Raw genomic sequence first — 26,562 nt, forward strand, 5'->3', positions numbered from 1 at the left:
CTGTGGGTTAGAGAAGGGGGGGGGGACAAGGGATCCCCGTTCTGAGGATTGGTGAGGTCTCAGCTGTGAGAATCCCACTAAATATAAGAAAATCCCCTATCCTGTGGATGAGTGATAATTTTAGATTGTGGGATAACCCCTTTAAGTCGTGGACTTTAGAATTGATGCCTATGGGCCCTGGCAGTCAGTCTCTTCACATCTGCATCACACAGGTTAGATATTTACCTATCTGATCCTTTATGTCTGATCTGATCCATGGCAAGCAGCATAAGATTGGTCTGGTAGCCACTTATCTCCAGTGTTTTGAAGTGATATGCACATTTGGCTAAGCTGATGTTGAATAGTAATAAGGAGTTGGAAGGGATATCTGTCGGCTGAATGATGGCAATCGCATTGTATTGTAAGCTGGTCAGTAGAACTCCTTGTACATTGAGTAACTGAGTTGCATTGAGGCTCTTTGTATTGTTATTTCATGGGTTATTGGAAGGGCCTCCGTATGGATCCATTACTTCAATATTCTCTCTAATTTGGTCACTAGAGAAAGTTCTGAACTGACACTAGGTGAAGTGTTTTTAAATACATTTTTTCTTCCCCTCTGACTGTGACTGCGGGGATCGCTTCTCCCCCTGCAGTGATGTCAAGAATGGACGGAGCTTTGGCCAAGAATGCATGGTCGGCGCTCCATTCATTTCAATATGGCTGACAGAAATACCGGAGTGCTTGCCGCTTGGCTATCTCCACAGCTCCATTGAAAGTGAATAGAGTGTTAATGCACTTGCGCGACCAGCGCTCCCTTCAGCCCCCTTCCCACTGCGGGGGGTGCAGTAACCCTGCAGTTTGGAGGATGGGGAAAACGGGACCCCCATTCTCCACATAGTCAAGGGTCTCAGTCGTGAGAACCCCGCCGATCAGCAAGTTATCTCCTATACTGTGGATAGGGAATAACTGGAAACTTGGTACAAGCCCTTTAATAAGGCTCTACTGTGTCCCGACAGTAAAATAACATACTCATTCAACTCCATCATGCTCACATGACACCCTCTTCCTCCGCCCTGTCCTCTTCTAGCCAGGATCATGCGGAAAAATACAGCCGTTGCAATTACATAATCATGCCACGTGCATGGCAAAAGGCACCCAATGGTGGAATAGGAAGTGCTTGGCTTCCTGTAGTGCCATTGTCATAGCCAGTTGTATCTGTGTCTTAATAAATGCAAATACAAATGATTTTAAGGAGCAAGAACCGGATTGATCCCACCCATGAGTGGTCGTCTGCAGGCTCAGAGGGCCTTGGTTTTCCAAGTACTGATACCAGCCAAGATGTACACCTGAAAGAGGCTTACTAAACTCAGTCCTAGTAGGCCATTCACCTAGTAAAATTTAGGTGCAAACAGATAACTAAAACCATATGCTTACATAGGAAGTAGAGATCATGAGTGCTGTTTGACAGGATCCTTATATTTCAGAGCTGTTTTACATGGTTACTTAAGTGATATGCTGTGAACAAGGTGGTCAACAGTGAACATGTTGTCCTAATAAAGAAAATGGTGGTTCTGAAGAGTAGACCAAAATATTTTAAATTTTTTTAATGAGATATTCCAACCAAAAGCAGTCACTGAATAAGTGACAAATGTTAAATGGGGAGTGTTGGGTAAACTACAAGGACCTTGATCAATTGCTTGAACGGGGTTCTCTACTTCCTCCTTCTCTTTAGCCACATGACCACAGCAAGGAGAAGTGTGAATAGAGTAAAGGTGGCACATGTGCCCTGTCAGTTCAAGCACTCGGCTCCACTTTTTCCATCAGTGCTACAGAATTTATACATGATCACCAGGGCAAGGGGTCTTGTGCAAGCGATTTGTGAAGGTGCCAGCAGTTGAAACATCACCTGTAGTGGCCCAGAGGGTCCTACAGGGTAGTCAATAGAGTTAATAAGACCTAGGATCCTCACTGTAAGCCCTTAGGTGGATGCAGGAGGCATTCTGCAGGAGAAAGACACTGTCTTTCCCTGATCGGGCTAAAGCTAGTCTGCCCGGCAAGAGCCCTCTCCTGATTGGCTATTTGCCTGTAATTTTCTGATTGGTGGAGTAGGTGAAGTTACCGGAAGTCGGGAGTTGGAGGAGAGCATCAGGAACAAGGAGCTGTGGAGAGTAGTGAGCCAACAGTGCCCCGAGTGGAAGCAGAGTCTTTTTCAACCCTGTTAGAAGGAACCGGAGTCAGGACAGACCCCGCGGGAACTGGACGGAAAGTGTACTTCTCAATCGTGAGTGAAACTTGTCTCTGCATAGCTAGCAGACAGAGGGAGTACAGACAACCTTATACTAGTCCCTCCATACCTCTACCAATAACTATCTGGAGCAACCCCCAGATAACTTAAACTGGCATGCGCATCTTCCCTAACAGAGAGAGTTAAGAATCATTGCCTGTTATACTTGTTACCGGATAATCTGCTAAAGCTACCATTGATTGAGCATCTGCAAAGTGTGAACTGTTTTTTTAACTCTTCAAGCTCTAAGTAAACTGTGTGCCTTCGGTTTACCCCAAACTACGTCGACTGGTCTCAATTATTTCACCACCACAAACACAAGTCCACCCTCAAATGTACTGGTGTCATGATCTGACATTACCTGAACTGCATAGTAGTCTATTGCAATTCCCCTACTGCACGATTAGCCAGAGTAGCCACCACCGTGACCATGCTACCATTAGTTCATCCACTCAGGCTACCTCTGTCCCTTCTGATCGCTGCACACCTTATCACATGAAACATGCTTTTCTTTAGAATACCCTTTTAACCTCAAAGGGGGTCTACAGGATTAGAAAAACGTGGCAGTTTTCATCCACAAACAGTACCACACGTGTCCACATTTTGTGTGTGGTGTTGCAGCTAAGCCCCATTCATTTCAATGGATCTCATCTGCAATGCCAGATACAAACTGTGAACTGATGTGGTACTGTTTGGGAAGAAAGCCGCCATATTTTTCCAATCTTGGAGACCCCTTTCTTACATAAATGGATAGTACATGTAAATTAATAAGATATAGTATACACTGCCTCATGGAGAGAATGCCACACCATGAAGATTTTTTCGCAGCATTAGATATTTCCAGGGTTTGTTTAGACTAGCAAGTTATGCAAAGTGATTGATTTCGATCCAATCATATGACCAGGAAGCTTGATAAAAGGGAAAACCAGTCAATGATGCTAACTTTGGCAGCGCTGTCATACCCATGGAAACTACTCCGCATTTTTAGATAAAGAATAAGAAGTGAAGATGCCACAAAGACACCATTGAGAATCATTTCATCAAACGGAGTTTACTAAAGGTATCATAATAGGGCTACATACAGCTAGTTGGTCTTTGTGTCATAACCTGGCAGAAACTCAATAGAATGCCACAACTGTGGGTCAAATCTGGAGAGGGTGGTCAGCAGAATGAAATGTACATTGTTGTAGTGGGACCGGACAACTGAGACAAACCTCACAACACACAGACGCATCTGGCGTCAAGCAGTAGCGGCTCCATACTCCACAACTGGTGACATTCTGCAAAGTACATGGACCGATTTGGATGCTCAAATATAGACAATCACAGCTTCTTCAAAATTGGTTGAGGCAGATTGGTGGTTATGCTCTCCGTTGCTAAGACTTCTCTCACACCCCACCATCATTGTAAAGGCTTGTAGTGGATTCTCTCAAGAGCTACCTGGTATAACAAATGGCACATTGTGGTGTTCATTGATGAATCAAGACTGTTTGCCGAGCGAGAGTTTGGAGGTGACGTGGCAATCGGGCTGATCCTTCCACCATTTTGGAGAGCCACACAGAATGTCAACATAGAGTCATGATTTGGATTGCCATAAGCATCAAAAGCCAATCACCTCTATTACACATCTGGTACACATTATGCTGATGAGGAGCCCGACGTACTACCATATCTTCAGGGCATACCAATGCTGTTTTATGGCAGGATAATGTGTGGCCTTACACACCGAGCATCAGCAGGCATGTTTTGCAAGGTGTCCAGGTGATTCCTTGGCCAGCACGATTTCCAGATCTCTCTCCAATCGAGGACACGGTTGGACATTGAGTAAATGCTCTCCCATAGCCTCATAGAGATGAACTGTGGACTATGGTCAACTCCATGTGGTCAACACCACCTCATGAAGTACTTGAGCACCCATCGAACTAATGCCGTGTCACGTTAACAACTCTAGCCCAACACAGTGGCCCCACTACTTACTGACTATTCTGCTTATTGGGCCACAGGAGATCTGTGATCGTTTGACATAAAAATTGATTGTTCAGAACTTAATTCACTCTCAGTGTTGAGTTTCATCTCATTATGAACATTTCATAATGGTGTGGCATTTTCTCTGTATGCTATAAGGGGAAATTGTCATGTTCCTCAGCTCACAGCAGCCTATAATCTGTTTCCAGCCCAAAGGCTTTCTAAATGTTTAGTGACCTTCTGAAGCCACCAAAAAAGCTGTACAGGAGGGGGATGCAGCTGCAACGTCTCCGTCTTATAATAAAACAGCATAAGAGGGAGATAAGCAGCAGGGGAGACATCTAATTGGCTCAAAGCACATAGAGCAGTTCTTACATCACACCAGGAAAGGCCCATCCATATATCAGTCGTGGGGAGAGAACATGTACATTTACTGAAAGGGACGGCACTACATCTAAAACGCATCTACTGCTGCCCGGGGAGGGATTGTAGGCTTTTTTTTTATACCAAAAGATATTCTTTAAATTGCCGTGAAAAAGAAAATCACCAATAAGAACTCAAATTTAGGGTTCCGGTCATTAATATCAGAATTGGAGTTATGTAGTTTAGAAAAAAAGACGTCTGAGGGGCGACCTAATAACTACAGTATGTATAGATATATCAGGGGACAATACAGGGATCTCTCCCAGCATCTACCCTGTTTCCCTGAACATAAGACAGTGTCATATTAGTTTTTGCTCCAATATATTTTACTTTTTTACATGTGTAGCTGCCTGGACACTATTTATATTGTCTTTTTTATTAACTGTAACTAGGCTTCAGTTTTGGAGTAGGGCTTATATTTCAAGCATCCTCAAAAATCCTGAAAAAGCATTCTACATCCTCAAAATTCCAGAAAAATGCTAGGTTTTGCGCTGTTCCTGATATGGTCTAAAGCAACACCAGAGCTCATCTGCGTTCTGCTGTCATTTCAATCAGCTAACCTGCAGGGTAGATCCCCACCGATCAACGACAACCTTTACTGAGAATAGTTTAGTCTCAGAAAACTCTTTTAAAGGAGTTGTGCGAAGATGGCATTCACTGTTTATACGCTGCATATGAACATCATAGAGCAGGGTCCCCACTTTGGACCTCTCTCCATGTCCCAGAACGGAAAGGTGCTCTGTAAGAGCAGCTCCTGTCCTAAAGCACCTTCGGCCAGCCTGTTATTACAGAACGACCATTTATGTGAATAATCAACCTGTAATACTACAAATAAAAAAAAAATCTAATTTGTATAGTGCCAACTTATTCCGCAGGGCTTTCAGGTAATTTTATTTATAACCCCCCACCAAGCTGGGTACTCATTTTACCGACCTCGGAAGGTTGGAAGGCTGAGTTGACCTTGAGCTGGCTACCTGAACCAAGCGGGGATTGAACTCGTAAACCTTCAGGTCATGAGCTAGAGCTTAGGACCTCATTTCTGCTGCCGTAACACTCTGCGCCACACGAGGCTAGCTACAATCTCAGGCTCGCCATGGCTTCTCCCAGAGTTTTACCCAGGGGTGCCAAGAGCACGATTTGGCGCAAGCCCCACATTCCCTAAGTTGTGCATCTTGTTATAACTCCTTAAACTTGAAGCATTTCTGCTACGTCCTAGATCAGGAACATGGGTGAATTCCGTTTTAAGACCTTTTCCTCTATAAATCTTTCCCTTTAAACCAACATCATCACATCGGATCCAAAAATGGTGTCCAACATTTCTAATCATTACCTGTCCAGTACACAAGTCATTGGGGCACCACAGCTAATACAACCCAAAGGAGAAATTGCCCAGGCTCAGATGTCTTACTTCATTCTCCATGTCAAGAACAATGTTCTTTGGTGTCAGCCTCCAGCATAAACGTATCCAGACTTAGACGGGGGTGAATGTTTAGCATTTAACGTACAGATCTTTACCGCTGGTTTCGAAAAACCGAAACCCAAATATGACAGATTTTAGCCCCTTGTGTTAAAACCACAACAAAAAGAGAACACATGAGCAATATAAATGGTAAGTGTGCCTTAAAATAGTGCCGAGCTGGTGTGTCCCTGTGTGATTCATTTATTTGATGGACCCGTTGGCAGGCTGTCTCACAGCATGCACTTAGAGGTTGCCTTCCTCCAGACGAATCCCATTGCCTTTACCTTTATCAGGTATGAAGGGAGCAATTATTTTCCAGTTTGGAGAAATGATAGACAAGAAGTGGAAGGAAATTACAACTACAACTGCTCCTGCACCTGAATGAATGAAGCTCGGGGATTTACTCAGGAAGCATGAAAGTAAGACAAAACCATCACATGTAATGATCAAAACAGCCCACCTAGGATCAAGGCTGTTAGATAAAAGCGGCTTAGGTAAAGGTTAAAAGAACAAGTCCCCTCTGCCGTGGTGAGAATTGTTTCGGATCAAACAACCTCCTACTGCTGGGAGGATCACGGTGCGGGGTCACAATGTTTTCCCATTTTGGGAGGATCACAAATTTGTCCTGCATTCTGCTTCTTCTGAAGATGCTCTGCAGGAACACAGATGTATTGATCTTTTCTTCGTACGTGTCAGGGAGCATGCTTTGGATGACTTGAAGGACCGGCTGGACTATGGCCAGATTTTCTGGGCATCTTGATCTTTCACATCTGTTAGTATAAAAATAGACAGTATTATCCCTGATGCCAGGGGGTTGCACTGCCTGTCACTTTGTACCGCAGCTTTACCTCCTGCGGCATTAATTAGGACATAAATGAGAGAATAGGCTCCGATTCAGTAGGAACAAATGTGCTGTCCAGTTATAGCATTTACAGGGCAGCTTCTATGACCATATAAGACCTTGTTTGAGATTTTGAGACCATATAAAATGTTTTGTTTTCAGAAAACTATACTACCCTGTCAAAAGTGATTGGACATCTGAACAGGAATCAAAAACAGTATTTATTTCCATATGGTAATCCCTAGTGGGGCTCCTTTGGCCCTAATAACATCAAACACTCTTTGTTGTATACTTTTTGCTAACATCTGAAACACTTCAGCTGGTATTTCCCTCCATTCATCCTGCAAATGTCTGGCGAGTTCTCTCTAAGAAGATAGACCCTGTTCATATTTCCTGACCCGATGTTCCAGTTCTTCCCAGAGATGTTCAGTAGGGTTCAGGTCGAGACTCTGTGCAGCCAGTCTAATCGTGGAACAGCCATATCCTCAAACCAATGTAAAATAGTGTTGGATGTGTGACAAGATGCGTTGTCTTGTTGGAAGTATGGCCGACCATTCCCAGACAATTACCACATTGTCAGCAACACATTATTGTCTAGATTGTCAGGTTACACCTCAGTGTTCATGGTTCTTGTCACTACAACTAACAGACCAAGACCATGCCATGTAAAACATCCCCAGACCATAACGGAACCTTTAGTTTACTTAACTGTTGGCACAACACACTCAGGCAAAAGGCGTCCCCCAGGCTCCTCCACACCAGGTATATCCGTCTGATGTGAAAATGGAGTAACGTGATTCCTCACTCCACAGAATGTTTTTCCATTGCTCAAGTGTCCAATGACGACGCTTCTTACACCATTGTAGATGGGCCAATGTATCTTTGGGAGAATTCACCTGACGTTTGCAGGATGAATGGAGGGATGTGTATCAGACGTTTGTAGAAAGTATACCACAGACAGTATCTGATGGCATTAGGGCTAAAAGGAGGCAATACTAAGTATTTAAATACAGAAATAAATACTACTTTTGATTCTTGCTCAGGTGTCCAATTACCTTTGGCAGGATAGTATGTTTACTACTCCTGGTTATTCTTCACTAAACACCTACAGCTCCTCCTAATTCACACTGTGCAGAAAACACTTCAGAACCGCGTCCATACGATTGCTAGCATATAATCTACACAGGCTGGAGATTTCCTACCGCCATGAAATACTAATGAACGGATCTCACACAGTGCGGTATATTCTGAACTTGCTTTCGCATAAATTAATTAGTCATACAAACATGTGAATTAAAAGGCACTTCAGAAAAACATGCTTCACGCCACCAATACCGCCCAGCACAGGGCTCCACTAAAATTGCTCACAGAAGACTGTTTTTTTTTCTCAGTTAAGGATTGTGGAAAAGAGATTGTATCAGGAAAATTCTGATAGCAGTTCGGTCAAGAAGGCTCTTCAAGATGCGATTTTGGAAGAAAATGAGAAAAAAGAAAATAAGTAAAAATGATTTAAAGGACAATAGAAAAATCGAAGATCAAATAAATATCGCCTTTATCATGCAATTTACTCCGGATTCGTACGTTATGAAACGAATTGTGCACAAAAATTGGCATTACAACACAGTGCTATTATAGGAAAATACCTTCCTGAAAACCATTTATTGTACACAGTAGAAGTACTAGCCTTTAACCCTTTGCAATCCAGTTTTGGATTCAGGGTTCCCTAGGGGGCTTTCTCTTTCTGTCACTATACAATGCCGGCATCTGCTGGCTAGAGCCAGTACTGCAGTATGTTACATGCCGGAGAGGCCCCCCGACAACAGGGCAGCCAGTAATATACAGTAAGAATACTCTGCCCGATGTCTTCCGACATTGAAGCTGTACAGCCCCTTAATCAGAATGTCTTTAGACGTCAGACAGTGGATTGGAAAGGGTTAAGGCTGCCTACAGACGGCAAAACCGGATACCGCATACAGGAGCCCGCAGCAGAATCTGGCACTGACCACAGCTGGCATCCCCTCGTTCCATGTAATTTCGCTTCTTTATCTGTTCCCCGGATGGACCCGGCAGCTCGCCGTCAGACATGCACAGTACAGATTTTTTTCTTCAAATGTTTATTTTTCCCTCGCCACTGCTAGGCGATGACGCAAAATCCGCAACCTTTCCACAATGTTAATTGCAGACGGGCCACAGGTCGACAGCTTCCATTGATCTCAATGGAAGCCTTTCGTGCGGACCCCGCACCAAAATGGAGCATGCTGTGACTTTTCCTCTGCTTGCGGAAAACGCAATTGGTTTCCGCAAGTGTGCAGGAAAAAGCGTTTTTCCATAACATGTTACGGTATTTGCTGCGGAGTCCGCCGTCGGATACAAATCCACCCGTGCGCAGGCGGCCTAAGGTTAGTTCACAGTTCCATTGCACCAAGAGATGTTTACTAAAAAAAACAAATACAAAATGTGACCCATTAATTTTGATGAATGGTGATTCATGTGTAGTTTTGATTGATTCGGGATATTTATTGGGTTTGGATATTTAAAATTGAACTTTTAACGTGCTATGTTTCCTATATTTGTATCACAGAAAGGGAAATATAAAAACAATCACTGAAGACGGCCATATACTTAGTGACACAGGAGGGCAAACATGTGCACCACCTCAGCATGCAGGCAGCCATATGCCAAATGAGGGAGCCAATTACACCTGTGCAGGACACCGATGAGACAGCCACTCACACAGCCTCTTATATAGAGGAGGGTGGCTGCTTGGTGTATACTTCTGCACAGAGTAGATACAAAGATTTTCTCGTGATGCAACAGGGCTACAAATCTCATGTATGTGAAGCCCATGCTTTCCAATTGGTTCCTTTACATTAGCAATTTTTGTAGGCTGCTACATTGTGAGAAAAGAAATCGCTGGTTGCTAAAAATTGTCGTGATTTGCAAGATTTTGTATCCCATGTTTCCCTATGGAGCCTTCCTTCCTGGATCACGAGAAAACACAGCGATATCGCACAGAACACAGATGCGATTTCGCTGTGATTTTCTCGATGCGATTTCGCTGTGATTTTCTCATAGTGATATCGCTGTCACATGTGTGAAAGAGGCCTGATTGTGGCTAGTTTCACAGAGGTGATCGTGATTTTGCCGCCAGAAAATCACTACAAAATCGCGTCATCTCGGTTGCGATTTTTGGGGCATCAGCAATGCTCTTTTTTTAGAATAATCTCATATCACATTGCTGCCGCCTACATTATATTCGTGCGATAATAACGCGCGATTTTTAATCGCAAAAGTCAATAAGACTTCATGATGTTAAAATCGCATTGTGTTGCGATGCGATAAAAAGATGACTTCATAGGGAAACATGGGAGATAAAAATAAAAATCGCACCTTGCAGAAAGATAAAGCATGCCGCGATTTATTGTTCTCTCAACATCATTGGTTGCATAATCTTTTTTTTTACTGACTTTGGCATCAGGCAAAAATCGTGCATAAAAATCGCGTAATTTTCTCGCCCGTGTAACCACCTCACTATAGCAAGTTTGGACTATGCCGCACTCTCTGTGAGCCTTTCATTTAGTATTTTATGCCAGTTGAGAATCTGCGTCCTGTGGGGTTTGGATCCATCTGCTGCATTATATGCTAGCAACCGCCTGGACGCGATTTTGCAGTGTTTTCTGTAGTGTGAATGAGGAGGGATCTTTGGATCGGCTGCTTTTTCTTCACATCCCTCATCAGAGCGGTGAGAGATATCGTAAGGTGTTGCTGACAATTTGGCTCCGTTCTGTTGATCGCCCGCTTCGTGGGATTTATTCACGCTCTTTTATTGTGAACCATTGAAGATCCAAACCAAGTGACGGTACAAGATGCCTGTATGAGGTTTTTAAACCCAGTCGGCATGTAGCAGAAAAACTCAGCACGAGCTTCAGAGTATATACTACTTCCCAGTGTTTCACTATGCAGACTGCTACTGTATATGGTGGCCCGTCACAGGAATGTTCGACTTGTGACACAAGGCCCATCAGTTCCTCCCACTGAAAGGGGATTAGTGTATACTCGTAACACTGTTATTAGATCACTTTGTTTTGCTGCTATTTGGTTACTGGGTGTTGGTATTAATTATTAGTACATGCTAAACTACCATAGTAAAAAACAGAGCATACTGCCATTCATGAAATATACTTTATAAGATGTATTAAAACACATATTAAAGAAACTCTACATTATATATAAGCTACCAGCAATATATCATCTATTATCCCACTATATACTCATCATATGCCATTTAAAGTCACATGACTAACAAAATAATCAAGCAACCCAAAAGCATATATATATATATATATATATATATATATATATATATATATATATATATATATATATATATATATATATATATATACACTTAGGGAAGGATGGATACCTGGCTATATACTTTCATCAAACCACTTGTGACTGATGGGAAAATGGAGTGCAAGACAACAGTGAGTGCACCCACTTCCCCATCAACACAATGTATGCAAAAAAACTAAAGCTGATACTTCTAACAAATAAATTAAATGTGAAGGTGTATGTAAGCCATGGCTGCCACAAATACAGTAAGAGAGCCACGTGCTTCAGCACTCATACACATTTAATATCCAAATAAAATTACACAATTGTTTATACTAACCGCATAAAAATGCAAGGCTGTTCAATCTGTGTGCCCATCCAATAGGGTTCACATGGACGTAGTGTATGGGCCCATATGCTTTGATCAAAATATGTGCTAGAACAATGCATTTTTATGTGGTTAGTATCACCTCAGTGCACAAGTACACTAACCCATTGAACAGCTGATCAGGTTCTGAGGGCGGACTCCTTCCAATAGCCTAATCTGCAGATAGGCCATCAATGACTTACAAGTGGACATCTATTTTCATTAGTCTTAAATATTTTACCTAATGTTTTTTGTCTGTTGCGTTTTATGTGATGAATCAGCATTATTATCATACACAGTGTAGTGGCCCAGAGTTAATGGGGTCCCTCCATAATGTTTTATGTCTGTCTTGTTCCATTGTATTGTCAGTGTCTTAATTCTGGAGTGCATTTGATGAATGTGTATTGCATGGTTACAGGACTGCATGGGTTAATGTCTGGTATGTGGTGTCCTGTCTAAAAAAAATTTAACGTTTTGTGTGTCATGTGACTATGTTTGATATACAGTAATACCTCTACTTTCGTTGCCTTCTTCTTTCGCCGGGTTCGATTTTTTTCGATTCTTCAATACAGAATTCCACCTCTACTTTTGTCGCCTGCTTCTAGTTCCACTAGCGTCCGCCGACACACGTGACCTCGCTGTCCGATCACAGACATTTATTGACTGGCTCACCCAATCAGAGCCGGCAAGGTCTGATTGGCTGAGCCAGTCAATGAATGGCGGTGATTGGTTCTCAGCGCTGGCTTGATGCCCAATCACAACAATCTATTGCTGGAGGCGGGGTTCTCAAACCTCGCTTCCTGCAATAGATGATCTGTCAGCTCAAGGAAAGCCTGGAGCAGCACCAGAGACTAGTGGCCAGGACCTTGATGGCACCTAAAAGGTGAGAATTGCTTTTTTTTCCCCAAACCTCGCTTCCTGCAATAGATGATCTGTCAGCTCAAGGAAAGCCTGGAGCAGCACCAGAGACTAGTGGCCAGGACCTTGATGGCACCTAAAAGGTGAGAATTGCTTTTTTTTCCCCATCTAGTGTAGGTAGGGCTGATTTTCAGGGTAGGGCCTATATTTCAAGCCCTCCCCCCATGAAAATAAGTGTGCGGTTAATGCTGCCAAAAAGCGGCACTAAGTTGTGCCGCATTTTCAGCAGTGGTAAAACCGCTGTCTATTAATTTCAATGCACGATGCAGGGCTGAGAATGCTTGTGTGAACAGCCTAATTGAGATGAATGGGAGTGTTGCACATCGTTTAGCACTGCGCTGAAAAAATAGCTCTAAATACTGTACAAAAATGTGGTTTGGTGCATTTTCTGGAATGTCTAGAACGAATTAATTGGATTTACATTGATTCCTATGGAAAAAAATTGCCTCGAGTTTCATTGGTTTCAAGTTTAGCCGATTGCTTTCGCACAGATTATCAACATTCCAGAGGTTTGACTGTATATATGTTTGCAAGAATGCAATGCGAGTCGGTCTGGGAGTCTAAGAGAAGCGAGGAGTCTAGGAGCACCTGACAGCCACACACCAGACTAGTTGGTCTGTTTTTGGGGCTTGGAGGAGGTCGAGCGATGGCCTGCTACTCAGCCTGGGCCTAACTTGGGCCTAACTATCCCCGGAATCCTCGACGCTTCTAGTGAGCGCTGGGAGAGAAAGGAACCGCTCCATAGCGAAAGGACGAAGAAACAGCAGAGTGAGTGTTGACTGGTAGAGAGAGAGAGAGAGTTTGCTGGGAATGTGGGAATCACACAGATAACTTGGACTGTGGATTGTCCAAATACCCAGAGAATCCTCCCTGTTGCACTACTTTGGCTTGTTATATTTGTACCAAGTTCAGAATGACGCTGAAGAGTTTTGCAGTAAACGGACAGAACCCAACCTTCGCAGTTCTTGCTCAGAAAGTTGCCGTGTGTGTGGACTGCTTTATTTTATCTGGAAGATCCGCTGCAGAGGACAGAACGGTGGCGTCACGAGTGACAACTGAACTTAAGGTAGCCCCTGGTTACTACCCCTGTGATCTCCCCCAGCAGCACCGTGGTCGGTTCCCGAGCTACCCTTAGTGGGAGGAGATGGCAGAGCCCCATGACAAGGCCTCTCTCTACCCCACTGTCTCCTCGGGTGTGGGCCCGCTCCTCAGACTCTGCAACAGTATTACTACTGAATAGCAGAACAGGACGGAGGTGTCTAAGAATCCTTTTCTTAAAATTCTGTCACATATAATAGAGAAGTTGATGTGAGAATCCGATTACAAAATGAGGACACTTGGGAGCTATTCAGAGCCAAATGATTCCCACTCCGGCGCCGATCGCAAAGGCACAAATCTCAGGATCTCTTTGTTGGAATGACTTTGTCCTCGCCGCACGTCTAATCCCAGTAAATGCAAACGTGGGGAGATCACAATCTTCATTCCTTCCCTTCTGCTTATGAGATTGAAATATAGAAGTGCTGCCAATAGTAGGAGTCGCTTCTTGGCTGCTTAATTGTATCTGACAGATAAAGGATATAGGCAGTGGAAGAACCCTAAGCACTGTGCTTAGCGAGCATACGGCTGGATTATTGATGGCGTGCACGGTTCGCACTGATTAATTACACATCCAACAATATCACTTTAGCGGATGTAGGCTGGATATAAACAGTCTCATTATTTCAAGGAAATATGTGAGGAAAGCTGTTAGCAAACAGGAATAAACGCCAGATTTCACCTTTATATGAAAGGCTCGTGCATATGGCAGCGTGTAGGCTGTACGGAGGCGCACAGAAGCGCTTTGACTCTGTGCTACGTAGCTGTAAGCAATCAGCGTGCACCATATGGCGGTCCGAACAGCTCTGAAGTACCGAGCAGAGATATTCTCCCCTTAGGGAGCCTTCACACTTGCGATAAAATTGCGCAATCTGAGTATGAGTGAAAGCGCAGAATTATGCAACCCATGCTTTGCAATAGTTTCATTCTCATCTGTGATGTTTTCACCCATGCGATGCTGCATGAAAAAATTGCGTCATGTCCTACTTTCTGCGTCTTGCTTTTTTTTTTTTTAAATCTCCTATGTTTCCCTATGAAGCCTCCTTTTTATCGCATCGCGAAGCACGAACCTGCGATTTTTGTGCGATCCTTTTTTAACACTAGTCCTATTGACCTACGATCTTTTGACGTACCATATAAAATCGGCGACTGGTAACGGTCGATGATGTACTATTTTTCCCAATGTGAATTTTTTTTTACATCTGAATCCAATGCTTCACACGGTCGCTATTTTTGGGCAACTTTATGAACGCAACTGAATAGCGGTGTATATATGGTTGTGTGAATGAGGCCTAAGGCCTTAGTCAGACGGGCGTTTTTTGCCGCGATTTGCGGATCGCATGACGGATGCACATCCGCAAATCGCGTGACCGGTGCGCGCAAGTCGCCCGCAAATCGCCCGAAAATCTGCTCCTAGCCGCGTTTCATTAGAAACGGGCCGGAGCTGTCCAGCGCATTGCATTCAATGGAGACTGCAATACAGCCGTCTCCATTGAAAGCAATGCGCTGCGGGCGAGCCCGGGATGAATTGTCGGTAAGGGCTTAAATATATAAGCCCTTACATGCAATCCATCCTAAAATGTGTTAAAATAAAAAAAAATTGCATTCTCACCTTCTGCCTGCAGCTCCGGGCAGCCGTCCTGCAGTGGGTGTGAAGGGGGTGTGAGTCAGACCTGCCCCCTGATTGGCTCAGCGCTGAGCCAATCAGAGGCATGCCTCACTCACACCCATTCATGAATTCATGAATGGATGTGAGTCAGACCTGCCCCTGATTGGCTCAGCGCTGAGAGGCAGCAGTCACTCACCCATTCATGAATTCATGAATGGGTGTGTGAGTGAAACCGGCCTCTGATTGGTCAGGGTGTGACCAATCAGAGCAGATCATTCAGCAGGCGGGGATTTTAAAGCCCCGCCGGCTGAATAGTGCCGAGAAGCAGTTCAGGAGAACTGACAGCGGCCGCGGCTGGACTCCGGCTGCAGCAGAAAGGTGAGTATACAATTTTTTTTTATTTTAACACATTTTAGCATGAATTGCAGGGAAGGGTTTATATATTTAACCCCTTCCCGACAATTAACCCCGCGCACGCCGGCAGCCCATTGCTTTCAATGGAGCGGCTGTATTGCCGCTCCATTGAATTCAATGGGCAAACATCGTTCTTCTCTGCCACAGCTGTTACAGCTGTGGCAGAGAAGAATGATTTGTCTTCTATATGTTCTCAATGGGGTCGGCGCTGCTGCCGCCGGCCCCATTGAGCGCATATACAGAAGCGAACAGGAATCGCAGATCGCAGATAGGTGCGATCTGCGATTTTTTTTGTTCTATAATTTTTCGGACGAGCGCATAAAAAGCGCTCATGTGTTCGATACCATTGCGAAGCAATGGTTTTAAAAAATCGCCGGACGCATGCGCAAATCGCGGCAAAAAACGCCCGTCTGACTAAGCCCTAAGAGTGTATGCCCAAGAAATGTTATTTCATGCTGGTAGCTAAGGAAACATCCATACAGTCTCAGAAAAGCAGGCTGCTCCTCTTTATAGGGAACCTGCCATGCACTAGGAGCACCATCAGCTTATACTTTAGGCCATGTAGAATTTGAGGAGCTATGTCTCATCCTCACCAGGACCCCCCTGCGGTGTCCCCCAGAGAAGTCAGCACATGCACAGCAAGCGTGACTCTTCAGAAGGCATGCGTTTGCTCTCCCATTCATCTCTATGAGAGCGCGCACACACAGCCTTCTGAAAAGAGTCACGCTTATTGTGCGCACTGACTTTGCCAGGTGACGCAGCAGGAACGGGTGACCAGGTAAGCATGAAAAGAGGTTCTAGGACTCCATATCACCTACACCATAGGTACTCAACAGGTAGATTGGATTCCAAATGCAGACCTTGACCATCAGCTGTCTGGACCCCTGCTTTCCCAACCAGTTCCCCTCCACTAACTCCTATCAATGTCATCATATCAACGGGACCCGGTGCTCGTGCTCCCCCGGCTCTGGACTCGCAGTCATCTTGAAAACAGGAGCCATGGGTGTTGGAGGAGCAAAGCTACATTGCGGCTCATGGCAGGAGGCGGCACAGAGCCCATCTACATGTTTGTGCTGGTGAAAGGAGGCGAGGAAGGATTTTATATGGGACTGTATGTTGGATGGAGCAGAAGAGAAGATAAGAGATGCATTTACATGGAAATGTACATTAGATCTTCTGAAAGGAGGAGGAGAGGTATGTTTGATGGGAATGTATGTTGGAGGGGTATGTTGAGAGGCAGAAGGTAAATGAAGTGTTGACAATTTTTACATGGGACAGTAAGAGGAAACAATGGGAGGAGTGTGTGGTATTTACATGGGACTGTATGTTAGGTTTGAAAGAAGGAAAGTGATCTTTCTTTGCATGGGACTATATGATGGAGGAGATGAATGGAGAGAGAGTGTGGTTTCACATGGGACTGAATGATGAAAGAGGTGGCGAAGGAGGGCACTACAATCAAAGGGACCACAGGGGGTCACTACAACTAAGAAGGGCCACAAGGTGTCATTTTAAAAGGGGCTGCATAGGGTAGTACAGCTAAGAAGGGCCACAGGGGGTAGTATAACTGAGAAGGGCCTCAAAAGGGGATAGTATAAGTAAGAGAGGACACTAATTACTACAAGGGAGCTACTGAGAAGGGCATTGGGGGTAGTGTCAGGATGGGAAGAGTGTGCAGAGATGTGTGGTAGCTAGAGAAGTCTGGGTGCAGCTAGAGAAGTACAACAAACGGACATCAAATCAGAGAAGACATCACCTGTGATCACTGGAGGTAACTGCACTCTAATCACTATCACTTTGTAGAGTTTAAATCCTGGGTCTTAAGCATTCAAAAAACCGTTATGTACCCCAAAATGGTAAAAATGAAAAATCAACTCATTATGCTAAAAAAATAAGCCCTCCCTCCGCTCCGTTGATGGGAAAATAAAACTGTGATGGCTCACAGAATATGGCGAGTTAAGTGTTCTATAGTGAAAAAGTAGTAAGAAAAAACACCAATCATACTGTATTTCAGATGTAAATATTATTGCGTGTTTTGTTTTAACCCCCATTGGGTTTGCTGGACCTTCACCTGACATCAGATTCAGCAGGTAAGTGGACCTTTCCAAAGCTAGTTGCCCACCCTGACCCGCACCTAGTCTATGGTGCTTGGAGCCGATGACAGCTTCCCTTTCAGTACCGCACACATGTTTTGCTCAGCTAAATATTTAGAGGCTTATATAAACTTATCTGCATCTGTTTTGATCTTCTTAAGTCAAACTCCTTCCAAGAATTACAAATACAATCCAATGTTCTAACAAACACAATATAATGTTTTCTGCTTTTATCTCCCATTAATAGTCGTTGTAGCTCTTGTGTCGTCCCTTTGTTCCTACAAGCAATACGTCCGTCTAACGATCATTATGAAAGGCTCTATTGTCTAATTATAATCAAATCAGCGCAGGTGCTTACACAATCGAACACACACCTTGTTCCCATCAGTGGTGCTTGGAGCTCTCAGGTTAACCACTTCACTGCCACAGAGCTGTTTACGTCTAAGGACTTGCCAGTTAGTTTACATTTTTTACTATTTTTTTTTTCCTTTTTCTTTTACCATTTTTTTTTCAAACAGGTTAAGAAAATTCTGCATGCATCTAAAATGACAAAAGAGCAAATGTTATTGAAGCAGCACTCACAGGTGTGGTGGAGAGAGAACAAGCGACTGAGCGAAAGTAGGTAAGAAAGCGGAAACCTATAATTAGAGCGCGACCGGCCACTGGATATGTTATTTATTCTGTTTCTGTTTTCCAGTTCTCTGGCTCGTTTCGGTCATATGAGATGTTATTGTGCATTCTATATAGCCAATACCATTCTCGTGCATACGGGAGAACTTTCATAAAAGCTTTTTCACACCAGCATATTTCCATTCATATATATTTCCATCCCATACATACATATAGTTTCTCAGCAGAGGGGACCATTGCAGTGTTGTAATGGACCACCAAACATAGAAAAAGCACAGAGGCATTTTTAAAAATATACCAGCATCAACTCTTTTCCTTTTGATCCTATTTTGTCTCATTATGCAATTAAAACTATATACTGTATAATGACATATTTTCTTAATGTCCCAGGAAATTAGCCATGTTCCCCTCTTTCTCCTTCCTGTCCTTTGAGTGGCAGTCAGTTGGCTGCAGCAGGAGCCTCTCCCCTCTCCCCTGTCTATAATCGGGCAAAAAGAGTATTGAGCCCGTCCTCTTGCCTAATCCCCACTTTCACGGCCATTCCCTAGCAAAAAATGGAACAGATTAGCAGCAGATTAATCCCTGTGTTGTCAGGATTTCTAAGTGGGTGAGGAAGAGTATTGGTTCTCCTTAAGGAGAGAAACTAGAAGGTGTGAGGAGACTTATAGGGCCATCCATACTCCTCTGCGAAATGGGAAGATAGAACAATACCTCTACAGCACCACTTATTGGAAAACAATATTCCTTCAAGTCAATGTCAGACTTTTAAATGCTGCCTTCCAATAGGTGGCGCTGTAGAGATATTGTTCCAGCTTTCTATTTGCATATTTCCCAGAGGAGCATGGATGGCTTTATAAGTCTCCTCACACCTTCTAGGTGCTCTCCCTAAGGAGAAATTATAGCCTTCCTGACCCAAATTAATAGGCCTCTCACGAGCCAAGCCAGAAACCTGCTGCACACTGATGAGGGACAATCACCCTGAAACAGCTGTGGAGGTATTATTTTCCCATTTGCAGGATTTCTAATATCACTGTTAATTTCAGAAAAATGCAGAAAATCCAACAGACTGTGAAGCTGTGTGCACAAGATTATTTCCTGTTGCCTTTTATTATTCATTTCTAGGTTTAATGTTCCTTTTTTTCTTTAACGTGACCACCTATAAGGCTTATTCTTTTATAGATAACTCAGAGCTCTTTCACACGACCATATGTTTTTTTTCCGTTGGCGCCTAAAAAAAAATCGCATGAATGAAGAATTTCCGCGATTTAGTCCCAAACTTTAGCTGCGTTTTTTCTGGCGTTTACATGGGAGGCAGCTGCATATCAGCAAAGAAATATGCTGCAAGGCGGAAATCCATCGATCTGCAGAAATCCTTGGAGTGACTATTAATGCTTAAATACAGTCAGCTGTCTTCTTTTCCCAGCGTTGTACGCCAAATAACTCCCCTTTTTTCCCATTTCCATAGAAGTCTATGGGAGCTTCCTGCGTATCTCGGCAAAAGATAGTGCAGCACCAATCTTTTGACGTGGCGTATAAAAGCTATTTTTCCCGGCGCTCAAAAATCGTTCATCTGAATGAATACATTGGAATCCAATGCTTCAGATGGTCGCAATTTTTGGGTTATTTTTTGACGGGGCTAAAAAGCTGCTTATATACATTCGTGTGAATAAGGCCTTTGGGAGACCTTATACAGGAGAGCTATTGCCAAATTAGTCACTCGCTAGAGCAAATGTAAGCAACAGTTCTGTGTGAACATGGTCCCTAGTCACTAGTTAATTTATTTCAGCTCACCTAAAAATAGTCAGTGGTTGATTAATTGTCATCTGGCGTAAAAAGGTAATCCTTGGCTTTCAACGACTAGCCAACAACTTTGCAAGGAGATGTGCGCTTGTTTTCTCTGCGTCTCCCACTGAACGCTGATTGGCTCTCACCTTTCTTGAACATTTTACCCTCCCACTTAACACTCATCTGTTCCCAAAACCACATAGATGTGTGCAAGTGATCCTCAACTGAAGTTGCTTGGATACAAGATGTGATATGGCCGAGTATGGAGGCATACAGGTTCCGTATGGTATCCTGCGGCATATCGCTCCACATTTGCTATAACTGAGCCTCTAGATCAGTGTGTTCCCTTGTCCTCAAGGCATCACAATGGGTTGTTTTCAGGATTTACTCAGTATTGCACAGGTGATGTAATTATTGTCAGGGCCTCAGACATTGCCACAGGTGTTCTTACTCTAGGATATCCTGAACATATGACCTGTTGGCGTCCTTGAGGACTGGAGTTGGGAAACACTGCTCTAGATCATGCAAACTCATAGACTGTCCATACTTTCCACTTCTAGATGGCTCCATACATGTTCTATTGGTGATATATGACAGGGCAACCACAGAAGTTTGACAATGTTGTGGGGACATTCCTGTCACCCCATTGTGTTTACGGCTGAGCATTATCCAGCTTACTCTTGGAAGTCGCCATGAGAGGAACACATGTGGTTGTAGGATGTCCTGAACATATCGCTGAGCTGCCTCATAGCACTACTAGGGGTGACCGACTGTCGTATGCCCCTAGACCATAACACTAGCAGTGGGGGCAGTGTGCTGCTCCGCAGCAAAAGCAGGATTGAGGTGCTCACCAACATGGCCCTCATCAGTGCCCAAATTAACCTGGATCGGTCACTAAAGACAACCCAGTTCCACTCCGTAGTGTCCAGTTTCATTATTCACAGCACCACTGCATTACAGTGGGTGCGTGTCAAATGCAGTAGACATAATGGAGGGCATAAGACCGAATGTCCTTCAGCCAAATGCTGGAAAATGATACCGACAGACACAGGGGTCTGTAACGAGGGTGCCACCTTTCTCTAGATGGGTGTTCTGAGCCCGGTCACCTTGTGTGCCCTCACACATCCACTGGTCCCAACACCTCCTAACAGTCTAGTTAGAATGGCCCGGTGGGGGACAATTCATCAGTACGAACATCCAGCTTCTTACGTCCCAATAATGCGCCCCCTGTGCCTTGGCCTCGACCACCGCATGCCTGTCAGTTGTCTTCTTCTTTGTGCTGTGGATATGCACATGTGCAGTGCAAAGATGACAAGCTGGCAATGGCGCAGATCCGCGGCGAATCGCTGCAGGACGGACGGCTACCATTGACTGCAATGGAAGCCGTCCGTGCGAGGCTCGCATTAGAATAGGACATGCTGTCATTTTCCCCCTGCAAGCCGAAAATCGCAGTTGTTTTCTGCTCGTAGGCATGAAAATGCGTTTTGCATAACATTGTTTATGGGCAGTATTTGCTCCAGGCTCTGAAAGCGAAAGCCTGCTCCGGATCCTGCAGTGCAAATATGCCCATATGCCTTGGGCCTTTAGTAACATAGTAACATAGTTTGTAAGGCCGAATGAAGACAATGTCCATCTAGTCCAGCCTGTTTATCCTCCTATGTTGTTGATCCAGAGGAAGGCAAAAAAAAAAACAAGAGCAAAAGCCAATTATCCCTTTTGGGGGAAGCATAGCAATATCTTGTCATCATTTCTTCTCCAAGAGACCCTTTTAACAAAAAGGGATAATATAAACATTCAGTTACGTCTGGGGAAAGGTGGCTGACAACCAGCATGTTCACTATTACATGTCCCACAGAGGTTGGCGCACATTTCCCATAGTTATGCACTATCTTAGGGACTGTCTCATTAACCTGACATGGTCGTGAACTAATTCTCCTTGGCTGTTCCATTGCTGGCATGAAACTCTACTACTGCATTACCTTCCTCCAACTAAGACCTTATTCACACAACCGTATGAACGCCGCTATTTAGCTGCAGCCAAAAATCGAGCAAAAATCATGACCATCTGAAGCATTGGATTCCAATGTATTCATGCAGATGAGCGATTTTTCGTTGCATTAAAAAAAATCGCGCTGTCAAAAATAGAACATCAGCAGCCGTTTGTGGTTGCTGATTTTATACACTGCGTCCAAAGAAAGGTCTTGCCCTATCCCTGGCTGAGATATGCTGGAGGCTCCCATAGACTCCTATGGGAGCGGAAAAAAAGGGAAGAGGAGGGAGTTTAGCCGCGTCCAACGCTGGGAAAAGTTGACAGCCGGCGCTATTTAAGCATTAGCAGTCATTCTGAGGATTTCTGCCAATCAAGGGGTTTCCGCACCGCAGCGTAGTTTTTTGCTCATACGCTGCAACCGTCCGTTTGTACAGCAGAAAATATGCGGGTAAAGATCGGGACTTGATTGCGCCTATTTTTCATTTATGTAATTTTACGGGTGACCATAATAACGCATATGGTTGCGTGAAAGAGCCCTTAGACACACGAAAAATAGGCATGTACTACGCAGTGACAATACGCCTATGTAAGTGAAGCCTTAGGGCAAAAATACATGGATGTACGAGGGGCTGCTGATAAGTCTTTGGCTTTACCCAGAAAGAAATGAGATAGGAAGATGAAACTTTACGTTTATTCCACATACTCTCCACTGATGTCAACACACTTCTTACATCGGTATTCCAAGTTCTGTAAGCCTTGCAAAAAGAAGGATTTTAGTTGTGCCTCAAACCGGTCATCCGTAGCAGCCATGGCATCAGAAATGGTGTGAAATTTGGTACCCTTGAGGTGTTTCTTCAGGTTTGGAAACAGATGATAGTCGGAGGGAGCTAGATCTGGTGAATAAGGTGGGTGGTCAACCAGCTGGAAGCCTAGCTCCACCAGTTTTGCCGTGGTCGCTTGTGCAGTTTGAGCGGAGGCATTGTCTTGCTGGAACAAGATTCCTTTGGACAGCTTGCCGCACCTTTTGGCCTTCAGAGCTGCCTTCAACCGGTCCAAAACTTCAATGTAATACCTTGCATTGATGGTGGAACCATTTTGAAGGTCGTCCACTAGCAGCACGCCCTCCTTATCCCAGAACACAGACGCCATCACCTTAGTGGCTGAACTTCTTTGGGTGAGGAGAACCACTGTGCCTTCACTCTTTTGACTGCTCCTTGATTTCAGGGTCATACAAATGAATCCAGGTCTCATCCATAGTGACCAGTCGATCCAGGAAGTTCTTATCAGTCCGGAAACGCTGACAAATGGATCGGGAAGTTTTCACTCGCATGCTTTTCTGATCTGTTGTCAAACATTTAGGGACCCACTTTGCAGATAGCTCCTTCATGTTCAAATGTTCATGGATAATGACACAAACACGTTCACCAGAAATTCCTATGATGTCTGCTATTCCTTTAGCTGAAATTGGCCGATTCTCCAGTATGAGGTTGTGCGCAGCATTGGCGATCTCCGGAACAACAACCTCTCTCGGTTGTCCAGAACGTTCCTCATCATTGGTGCTGAAGTGGTCCATTTTAAATTTGGCAACCCAGTTCTTAACTGTAGAATATGAAGGGCGTTGATCCCCCAATGTCTGCGACATATCATCATGAATATCCTTTGTGGACTTTCCTTGCAGAAACAAGTATTTTATCACTCCTCTGCTCTCATTTGCTGTGAATATCACCTTAGACTCCGCCATTTTGTTTTCCCGCGTGCCTAGATCACTGTTGCCATAAGCTACAAACACAAAATTTTGAAAACATATATTAGACACATAAGGCTTTCATGTGATATAACATTCATTACCATAGAAACAAAAAAAGAACACAAAGCCAAAGACTTATCAGCAGCCCCTCGTATGTGCAACTATGCTGACCGCTACGGAGTGTAGTTGCGCCTTAACAGGTTTTTTCTTTCTTTTTCATGCCCTTCAAACTCAGCGCCATAGCATATGAGTTTGAAAAAAAACAGCGGGGAGATATGTCCTGCCCTATCTTTCCCGCGCGTACTATTAAGGTGCGAGAAAACCGCTAGTGAAAATAAAACAATTGAAATCAATGGCTACGTTTCATCCCATCAAACAGTACAAAATCACGACCGTCCGCAGAAGCCCTAAGCAGGGTGCAACTAATGAATGAATGGATATATTTTGAGATCTTTTTCTCTCTCATGTTGTTACAGAGATAAAGCAGAGTTACAATTACAAGCGTTCCTGGAGGAGAAAACCAAAACAAGTCAGTTCTTAGCGGAGATGGCAGATTTTGGTAAGTATTGCGCAGCTTTATCATATATTTCTATACTTAGGCTAGCTGCACAATCCGTGTTATAGCTGCAAATCACAGACGTTTTCCATCCATGTACAGTTCCATGTGTGATCCGTGTGCCGGCCTTGTATGCATTTTTCTACTTCCGTATACCATTTGTTTTTCACATCCGCAAAAAAAACCTGAAACACTTGAAATTCTTTTTTTTCTGCATTTCTTAAGAAAAAAAGGACAGCGCAAGGTTTTTACGCGGATGGCATCCTAGCGCTTTCCTTTTTTTTAATCCCCATTAATTTTAATGGGTGAATCTCGTCCGTGAACCAGATCAGAGCAGCGCATGCAATGTGTTTTTCACGGAGTTGATGTCTGCATGAAAAAAGCTCTGGGAACGTATATGGTCCTTGTGGAGTCCGTTTTTTATCAATCTCCATGAGGACAAAAACAAATGCTAGTGTGCGGAGGGTCTAAAGCCGACGTCACATATCTACCGTGTTAGGGCAGTTTCAGACAAATGTGATTTTCTCCCCTTATGCAGCATTGATAATCAAAATGACACCACTGATTTCAATGGATTTCAGTGGTTTCGTTTTCACTAGCTCTTTTCTCGCCTTTTAAGTGTACGGCTGAAAAAGATAGGGCAGAACCTATCTTCCCGCGTTCTTTTTCAAACTCCTGCACTATCGCATTGGTTTGAACGGCCGGCAAAGGGGGAAAAATTTCCCTCTTTAATGCGCAATTACGCTCCGTACTGACAAGCATGGTTGTGCCTATGTCTGCCTGAAACCGCCTACACACACACATATATATATATATATATATATATATATATATATATATATATATATATATATATATATATATATATATATATACTGTGTAATTTTATATTTACTAATGCTTAAACTGCAGGACAGCCATCCTCTCCCCTTTTTTCAAAAATACTCAATTTATTTTAAATTAGGACAAACACGTCCGATTTTGTGGCCCACTTTGTGAAACTGTCAAAGCCGATCTGTGACCTTGGATGACCTCCATAACATAATGAATGAGTAGCAGAAAGGATATTGAGTACAAATGTGTAGGTATAGGAATTACTCCACTATATGATAAGCCATCGGGAGGACTACATGCTACATCATGTACATGGGTCACTAGTCTTCTATGGTGTATACAGCCAGTTTGCAGGCACACAGCGGGCGGGGGGGGGGGGGGGGGGGGGTATATACTGTATATGAATTCCATACTTGACACTCGACGTCCCTTAGGGTATGTTCAGGCGTAGCTTAAATGCTGTGAACTTCTGTGTAGCAAATCAGCTGCATTTCCAGCGCCAGCCCTGGGGATGAGAGTTTAGCAATTCCTATCCTCATGGAAGAGATATTTCTTAGTACTAGTGGAGCTTAAAAGGAAACGGTCAGCAGTTTTGCACATGCAGAACTGCTGACAGATCTACATACGGTCCAGGGAGCAGGCTGGCATTGCACCTTGTTAACTCTGTGCAGCCGTGTCTTTGTGAGATGCAGCTATTAATTCCTGGCATTAATATTATATTATTAGCTATTCATATCCTCCACAAGTGCTCTGCAGGTGGGACGTTTTCCTGAGGGCGCCTTCACACCGCTCATGTGCGATTTCCCAGCGCTGCGAAAAATCGCAAAATGATGAAGCAAATGGTTTTCAATGGCTCACTTCACATTTGCGATGTTTTAATGCTTGCGATGCTGCGTGAAAACAAAATCGCAGCTTGTCCATTATTTTTGCAATATTGCCCATTGTTTCTTTTACCATTGAAAGCAATGGAAGAATATAGTGATCCTCTGCTGCTGCTGTGACAGATAACGCAGGGGATTCCCTATCCCTGCGGGGAGTCCCCTCACCACTGAACACTGTGACAGAAGCGGCAGGGTGTTCAGTAAAAAGGGGACTCCCTGCAGGTATGAAGGAATCCCCTGTCACTGCTGGCCTAAGGGCTCCCACACACTTGCGTTTGTGTTTTTTGTTAACGCGATTGTCAATGGGACTTTCTAATGTTAAAAACGCAACACAACGTAATGCAACTTGCGTTTTTGGTG

The 26,562-nt window shown here is 43.9% G+C and overlaps 1 protein-coding gene across 1 annotated transcript in view; it reads left to right on the forward strand.

Moving 5' to 3' along the window:
* The window catches only part of CCDC148 (coiled-coil domain containing 148), a 185,407-nt gene that overhangs the window by 76,267 nt on the left and 82,578 nt on the right, over positions 1-26,562 (forward strand). Inside the window, exons 4-5 of the mRNA XM_066575998.1 lie at positions 18,298-18,401; positions 24,408-24,490. Of these exons, the coding sequence (XP_066432095.1) occupies positions 18,298-18,401; positions 24,408-24,490 (187 nt within the window). The remainder of the gene's footprint in view (positions 1-18,297; positions 18,402-24,407; positions 24,491-26,562) is intronic.

This window comes from Eleutherodactylus coqui, chromosome 8 (genome assembly GCF_035609145.1).
Source record: "Eleutherodactylus coqui strain aEleCoq1 chromosome 8, aEleCoq1.hap1, whole genome shotgun sequence".
Taxonomy (NCBI): Eukaryota; Metazoa; Chordata; class Amphibia; order Anura; family Eleutherodactylidae; genus Eleutherodactylus; species Eleutherodactylus coqui.